Source organism: Mesitornis unicolor, unplaced genomic scaffold, assembly GCF_000695765.1.
Source record: "Mesitornis unicolor isolate BGI_N332 unplaced genomic scaffold, ASM69576v1 scaffold30823, whole genome shotgun sequence".
In the NCBI taxonomy this organism is placed as follows: Eukaryota; Metazoa; Chordata; class Aves; order Mesitornithiformes; family Mesitornithidae; genus Mesitornis; species Mesitornis unicolor.
The window spans coordinates 1-7,951 of record NW_010173132.1 but is presented as its reverse complement, the minus strand read 5'-3'; the positions used below and the strand labels follow the sequence as shown (position 1 = coordinate 7,951).

At 43.7% G+C, this 7,951-nt stretch overlaps 2 protein-coding genes across 2 annotated transcripts in view; one reads left to right on the top strand and one right to left on the bottom strand.

The window, feature by feature from the left end:
- Positions 1 to 6,986, top strand: part of GTF3C1 (general transcription factor IIIC, polypeptide 1, alpha 220kDa) — a 37,945-nt gene extending 30,959 nt beyond the window's left edge. Inside the window, exons 32-37 of the mRNA XM_010180613.1 lie at positions 298 to 551; positions 1,940 to 2,226; positions 2,743 to 3,400; positions 4,977 to 5,016; positions 5,759 to 5,951; positions 6,765 to 6,986. Coding sequence (XP_010178915.1) covers positions 298 to 551; positions 1,940 to 2,226; positions 2,743 to 3,400; positions 4,977 to 5,016; positions 5,759 to 5,951; positions 6,765 to 6,986 — 1,654 coding nt within the window. The remainder of the gene's footprint in view (positions 1 to 297; positions 552 to 1,939; positions 2,227 to 2,742; positions 3,401 to 4,976; positions 5,017 to 5,758; positions 5,952 to 6,764) is intronic.
- A 716-nt stretch (positions 6,987 to 7,702) lies between these two features.
- On the bottom strand, positions 7,703 to 7,948 carry POLR3K (polymerase (RNA) III (DNA directed) polypeptide K, 12.3 kDa; the record flags this gene model as incomplete). The annotated part of the gene is made up of 2 exons (XM_010180612.1): positions 7,703 to 7,830; positions 7,915 to 7,948. Coding segments are annotated over 2 exons (162 nt in total), but the record flags the coding sequence as incomplete, so codon positions are not given.
- Positions 7,949 to 7,951: the final 3 nt, after the last annotated feature.

Genomic DNA, 7,951 nt, shown 5'->3' with positions numbered 1-7,951 from the left:
AGAGGTTCAGCACTGTAAGCTGAGATATTTTGGATTCATTTCAACATGTTTGCAAAAAAAAAAAAAAAAAGAGAGAGTTTCCTTTTCCAGGGACCTTTCAGTGTATTTTCATTTCTGTAATTGCTTGTTCTCAGCACTGCAAACCAGGCTGCTATGGACATAGCCACAGCTGTTCGTGACTAAATGCTAGAATGCAGAATAGCAAGTGTTCTTGCTTTGCTCTGTGTAATGAGTCACTTTCTTATTTGGGAGAAAAAAATTCCCAGCAAACAAACAAAACACCTCTGTCTGCTGCAGTTTGGGAAAAGAAGGACTTGAGGATGATGATGACGATGATGATGATTTAGATGACGGCTCTGGAGGCAAACGGAGAATAGAAGTAAAAGCTCGGCAAGCATCTCACACAAATTACTTACTGATGAGAGGCTACTATGCCCCTGGAATTGTCAGCACGCGCAATCTGAGTCCCAGTGACAATATCGTGGTCAATTCCTGCCAGGTGAAGGTTAAGCTGCGATGTACACCACTTCCAGGAAGACTCAGCTCTCCAGGTTAGTTTCTGTTTGGCCTAACTTACACAGAAGTGGGTTGGAGCAGGAAAGATAGCGAACTCCTGAGCTGAGGACCTGATTTGAACAAAGCCTCTTAATATCAACATTCTTTTTTCATTACACCTGCAGTTTGCCTTGCAATGCTTTCTCTCCTGACTTAAAACAAACAGGTCGTAGACTTACAGAGGCACCTTTTGTTGGTAACAAGTCTTTGGCTGTATTTTATGTTACGTGAAACTATTGATCCAAAGAGGAAGTCTGTCCTCTGAGTTTTTTCAGTCCCTTCTGTAATTAAAATACCATATTATGTCACACCCAGGCTTTCTCTTCTGTAAAGAGAAAAGAAAATCTTTCAGAGCTCCTTGAATGGAAATTCACATTTACTTGTCTCATGCAAGTGCCTGAAATAGTGGTGTCCAATATGTGGCCTTTTACCTACAGAGTAATTTAAACATTTTGATAATATTTAGAGCTTGAATATTTGCAATTTATCAGCAGTCTCCCTTCTTGAGGAGCACCTTCCTTTCAGCTGTAATGCAGATGTATCAAGGAAAGCCTTTAGTTGTTTAGCTCAGTAGTAGGAAGATCTAGTGCTGTTCTTGTCCATTCCTATTGCTATTGTGGTAGAGGTAAAACAAATTCTTTCTCCTGTCTCTGCTGCCACACATACCCTCCAGGTGTACTGAGCTGACAGCTCATTACAGTTCTCCTTTTTCCTTGGCTGTCAAAGATGTGCAGATGTCGTACGAGTGTCCCACAAGGCATGAGGTAAAGGCAGTCTGCCGATAAAGGGGTGGGGAAGCAGGCAAGAGCAGTGCCAAAGCTACCCTCTGATCATCCGGGACCAGAAAAAGGTGTTTCACTGCTTCAACTGCTGAATACTCAGTACAGCAGGGGTCAGTTTTGTGCAGTGATGGACCTGTCTCCAAACAGAGATGCTTTGTTACACTAATAGTATTGAGACATTGTCAACTTACTTGTATCTTATTTGGCCAATAGCTTTCTGCCATGGATCAGCTGCTTCCAAGTTTTTGATTAACAGGGTCCTCCATAGCACTTCCTTGCCCTAGAGTTTTCACTTGACCTCCTTCAAGAAAAAACGCAAATACCAGTCGGTCTACACTATCTTTCAGCAATACTTCACTTTGATATTAGGGTTAGCCCTTGTAAACCAGCTTGATCTTCTTCTACAGGTGTTTTCAGAGGCAAATATGTGAGGCAGAAAGAAAAAAGGAAACTGCAGCAATGAAGACAGAAAACTGAGCTCTATTTTTAATTAGAAGAGTCTAGAACACCTCTAATCCGTCTGTCTAAGAACATCTTTCTCTAGTGTACTGCACAGTAACAACCATTTCACAGCTCACACTTGTTTTTTATTTGCTTTGCAGTTTCTTCTCAGCTTGATAACATGGTTGTGGGAGTCTCCTGCCTCCCTGAAACTTTTACCAGGCTGATAAAAGTCCAGGAAGAAAATTACGAGGTTCATCAGTTCCTTCATGCTTGTACAGAACATTACGGCTATAATCCCAGAGATGTAGCTGCTGTTTTGGAGATCCGTAACGCGGTAGAGGCTACTTCCCACTTTGGAATTTGCAAAGCTGAGCTGAGCAAACGTTTCTGCAGCTATGAAGAGGTAGCACCTGAACGCACCAGGAGCTTGGAGCAGTACATTCAGGTGCTTTTCCAGCCAGCTGCTTTCCATACATTAATGTTTGCCTGTTTAATGTTTCCCTTGAATAGGACAATCTTCCAGGCAGTAGGAAGCAAATACAATTTGAACAGAGCTGTTTATATTAGGCAAGAGATCCCATACCAACACCTGATAGCAATCTCACCTCAAAGTTAAGGAGGCCAAAAGTTAAAGCAGCACTTACAGATAGGAAAGAGCTGTTTCAGAAACCTAGACATACCAACGTTCACCTTTGCAAGCAAAATACTCTTTCTCAGTAACATTTTAACTTAATTTAAGCTGGAAAAAAAAGTCTTGTGCTGTAATTTCAGAAAAGTTTAAGGGGTAAAACATCTTTTCAACTTCAGTGCAGCAGCACAGAAGATGGAATATTCTACTAAGCTCTTCCTCTTTCTTTGCTGCCAGTTAAAGATGGCAAATCCATGATAATTCGTTAAACTGACATTTTCCAGTGAAAGTTCCCGAGATAATTTTTGTGGCGTGTGTTTGTTTGTTTGTTAGGACCTTATTGAAATGCAGCAAGTTTTGGAAGTAGGAGGCCATACTGTAAGACTGGTTGCAATAGTATTTGCCAAGCCATGGCTATTACATTCAGTATGTCTGAAGAATAAACCAGATGATTCTGATCAGCAAGGTGCAGAAACCACTCTCCCAGACTTACAACAGGATTGCCTGCCATCAGAACCAAAGAAAGAGGAATGTTCGAGAGAGGAGGAGCAGCTGGGAAAAGACACACAATCTGTCAGCGATGAAGAACCCCCAAAGAAGAGATGTAAGACTCAAAATGATGTCCTTCAGGATGGCAATCAACTCTGCCAGAGCCCACAGAGTGGTTCAGAAAGTGCAAATGGAAATAACTTTGATGCAGGTGTTACAGATCCTGTTACAATGAAGGAAGCTTTAATCATGGATGAAGAAACAGGCTCCCTGGGAAGGCAGACAGAAGACCAGGCTGACCAGCCAGCGTGTGCTCCAGATGCCATCAATGTGGACACTTACAAGGAACAAGATAAATCTTGTTCTGAGGACAAAGAACTTGAAGTAGAGAATGATAAGCTCAGTGCTGAGCACAACAAGCAGGTCCCTAGCCTTGAACAATCAGCCAGAGAACAGGATGATGACCTTGCCTACTTACAGGAGAACCCAGGAGTCTCTAAAGGTATGTAGGAGCTCTCTACATCCAAGAAATAGATACTAGCTCATCATCAGATGATCCCAAACAGGTAAATCTGTTTTATAAGCAAATACTACATTCCTTGTGAAGCTGCACCAGAGAGAGAGAGGGTTGTCATTTCTCAAAGACAAAGTGGCATAACACTACTTGATCTGGAAGGTCTTGGAGGTTTCAAATACATCAAAGATTTCTTCCTGTGCCTATTGCTAGAATGCTCATGACTAGTCCAGAAGATTATTTTCCTTAAAAACTCATTCCCATTTCTTACTCTTCTCCAAAAGCATATTTGGATCTGAAGATTCTTATCTCTGGCTTCAGTCCAAAGGCCAGACATCTCTAAACCTAGAAAATGCAGTGCTACTGGTGTGCACTTAACTAGAATGCCCATGACTGAATGTTGTAAAGTCATTAAACCATTCACCAGAAAGCAGCACATCCCAGTGAGAAGATTAATAGCCTAATTTGTAACTTAATTTGACTTCACTTTAATTTCCTTTTTACTGCCAGTTTTCTTTTTAATAGCTAGTAGTTCTTGCCAAGTTTTACATCGAGTAGGTTGTTGGGGGTTTTATTTTGTTTTTGTTTTTATCAGCTCTGATTTCAGATTGAATCACAAGCTAACTGCTTGTGTGGTATTTTGCCAAGATCTGCCGTTACGCGTGTTTAGAGCTGCAGACTGACACATGAATCGGTGCCGACTGAGCCGTACCTTCTTAGAGCTTGGTATTGTTTAATTGGAGCCTTCCTGCAGGAAACAGACTCGGGGCTGTCTAAACAGCGTAGACTTCTGCAGTTCTTACATGGAACTACTAAAGCACTGTTTCGGCTTTAACTTCCTCTACTTGTTTGTAACACAGGAGGTTAAAAATAGCTGTTACGGTATCAAGCATAGAGTGCTTACTGGTCCTACTGATGAAGGCCAGCTGAAGGGTTTGCACGGGATTAAGCCAAAGCTGTTAGCCTCTGGGTGTGGTAGAAATAACTACATTAAGTAATTGTATAATTAAAACCCATGACATAATGCATAATGGAAGTTGCAGAGACAACCTTCACTTTGCAATTGAACTCTTGAAATCTTGAGTTTGCATTTGAGACTTGTAGCAAGTCTGCAGCTACTCAGACTTCTGCCCAATTTTGTATGCTTACCAGGAACATTAAGGTAAACCTTTGAGTGCTTGTGAGCTGACACCCTGCGTAGCTCAGTGTGAAACTCGGTTCTTTCGGTCCGTAGAACTACCTGTTGTTCAGCCATGTCACCAGACTTCTAGGAATAAAACTTCCTGCTGTGATTTGGGAATGGAACCACAAAAAGTGTGCTGAAGTAGACAGATGTGGTTGCAAGAAGGGGTGTGGGAAGAAAGAGCATGCTGCGGACAGGTAAAGGCAGTCAGTGGAAGCTTAGAGCTCCCCATGCAACTGAGAACAACACATGGCGTGGTTTGCTGGTGTTATTCGCTAGCATAAGCTGTTGCATTTTACAGCTTAGCCGCCTTTTGCTTTCCTTCCACTAGATAGAGTTTGGACTAATTAACTTAAGAAGTACATGTCCTTTTCTTTCCAGGAGGCTCTATGACAGATGTATCCCAGGCAGAGAGGGACCGGTGAGTAACAGATGTCTGCACAATAACTCAACACTTAGCACTACAAAATAATGTCTGAGAGCAAATGACTTGGAAACCTCAGTTTTATGCTCTGATGGGCAATGAGCACTGATGATGGGGAAACCCCATTTTTTCCTCCATTGTTGTTAATGTTACTCGTGCTTGTGTGCGTGCTGAAAACAATTCTTGATACTTGTTTTCTCCCAAACTTAGTAGCCCCAAGTATCAGAAAAACATAACTAATTTTATTTCACAAATTAGCCCAGTACTGGGAAGTCTCAGCTTCCACGTGCCCAGGAAAGGCCTGGAGAAACTGCACTATGGGAAAGGCGAATTTCCATGCAGGACTCCAGAATGCTAAAAAATGAGGAAGTTCTTTCGTATCTGAGCACTGTTGCTCCACATTGCGGATTGAAGGAGATCTTGGCTAGCTTTTGGGGGGTATTAGAGCTAGTAGCAAACAAAGCTTGCCTGGTCATCAGGACTCAAGGTAACTGTTGGGTGGTACAGTGGTGCTTCTCGGGTGGTGAACACCCCATGTGAAGTACTTCAGGCCTGTGGAACTGTCCAGTAGGTTGGCACCAGTCTCTGTTATCCCAGCAGCTCCAGAATTTACACCTAGCGTGTGAGCAAACTGGTAATGGGTGTAGTAAGAATCTCTATTATGCAGAAGTGATGATGATGGGAAATCGAGCTAGATAAGTAATTCCTGACAGAGCTGAACTTAAATTGTCTTTTGCAGGGCCTGTGAAAATGTCTGCTTCATTGGGAGACCGTGGAGGATTGTGGATGGGCATCTGAATAAACCTGTGTGTAAGGGGATGATGGAAGCTGTGCTCTATCACATCATGACAAAGCCAGGCATAACAGAGGGCACACTGCTGCAGCATTACATGGGGGTGCTGCAGCCTGTGGCTGTCTTGGAGATTCTGCAGGTAAGTGAATCATCAGCTGTGCACACTCAAATTTGGTTCAGCTCCACACGTGAGAGTCAAAGTGGGACTGTGAATGAACCCTGAAAAACAACCTTCTCCCTTTAGTGCAAATTAAGCAAAGCCAGAGCAAGTTACTGCTCACAGTGAGGAAGGGAGGAAGCCTGCTTTAGCTGTCCTTGAAATTACCATAGTACTGATTTTAAAATTTGAGCTTACTTCTGGAATGCATGTACATGCACTTGAAATTCTGGTAGGTTACTGAAGAGTGGTGGCTGTCACTGTGAAATGTTAAGTGGGGCTGTGTAATGCAGTGGTAATCACCCACAGAGTTTATCTTCATTTTTTTTCCTTATCATCCTTTTAGATGGGTAATCTTTGACGTAAGAATCAGACTGAAATGTGTCTATGCTAGACAATACTTAAAGACCTTCTATCCTGACAAACCCCCATAAAGGCATACGTCCTTAAGTGCAAAACAATACACGGTGACAAAACTGGAGTTTCTCATCTTTTTCCCACATCTTGAAGTGTGATTGTCACCACTGCTACTTTGCGAATGAAACCTTGATTTGTATTTTTATAAATGTAGCCAGATGTCAACCACTGCGCTGAAAGCAACAAGTGAGCTATGAGAACTTGCTTTGTGGTGCTGTAATTTTTGCCACCCCCGTGGTCTCCTGAGGGGGTAGAGCAAAGCCACTTTTAGTATAAGTTGTGTAATGCTTCTGAGAACGCTGTAGGTAGAACAGCATTCAGTGTGGGGTTTTTTGTCACCACAACTGCTCAAGCTAAAATTGTGACATTTCTTTTCAGGGTCTAGAAACTCTCGGTTGCATCAGACGATTCTACATGAAAAAGCCATCCCTGGTGTCACTCTTTTCTCAGCCGGTTATGGAAGAGCAACTGAACAATCCCAAACTGAGCGAAACCCCAACAATATACTATGAGCCTACGATAGACTGCACTCTCAGACTGGGAAGAGTGTTCCCCTGTGAAGTGAACTGGAATAAATGGGTGCAGATTATCCCTGTATAGAAGAGGTAAAGCTGAGTCATAGAAAATTGGTTTAGCCTGTAGGAGTGTTAATGCAGATTAAATGTCACAAACTGTTCCATCATGTTTTTTTAAGTTATTTATCCTTTTTACTTTTGAATGTATTTAAACTGAGAATAAAGCTTAACAGTAAAATATTGGCAATCCCAATTTCAGTGGTTTTTTACCAGTAATTGCTGGTAGAGCATATAGTTCACCATTTCTGCTTTATCTTACTGAGTTTTCACAGGGTTTTTCTTTTCTCCCCTTAGTGCCACAGTGGTAACACTTTACCTTTGCTTTGTCTTCTGTTGCTCAGCAGCTGTCTCTGTGCTAAGTTTGTAGCTATTCTTTGGCTTGGTTACTTTAAGGTCTGTCAGTATTTTAAACACTGATTCCTTGGTGTGCACAGCATTAGTTTATCGTGTGTTTTTAGCAGAACTGTGTGAAGTAAGGCCCTTACACCCTTCCCTAGAGCCACAGCATGGGCTGAACCTTGCAGCGGCTCTGACTGCCCTTATCAGCTGTGAGGGCAGCCTTATCCCAGCTCGGGTGTTAGAGCAACCACACAGCAGACGCTTCCTTCCACCCAGAAATGTGTTTATTGGAGGAGAAGACACCCTCCCCCCATCCCCGCAACCCCTCAGGCCTCCCGGTCCTGAGGGGCCGCGGGACCCGAGGGGGCCACCCCCATGGCCGGCCGGGGTGTACCGAGGCCTTCAGTCCCGCCATCGGTGGCCGCACTGGGGATTGCAGCACTTGTAGAAGGTGGTCATGGGCTCGTCGGCCGAGCGGGTCTGGATCTGCATGAAGTAGGCGCGGGGGTGCTCGCACTTGGGGCACGGCTCTGCGGGGTGACGGACCGTCAGGTGAGGCCAGGCCCGACCGCCTCCCCGCCATCTTCCCCTTCTCCTCGCCGCCCCGGCCCTACCTGCGGTGGAGTCCACGTTCTCCCAGGCCGCCGCGCC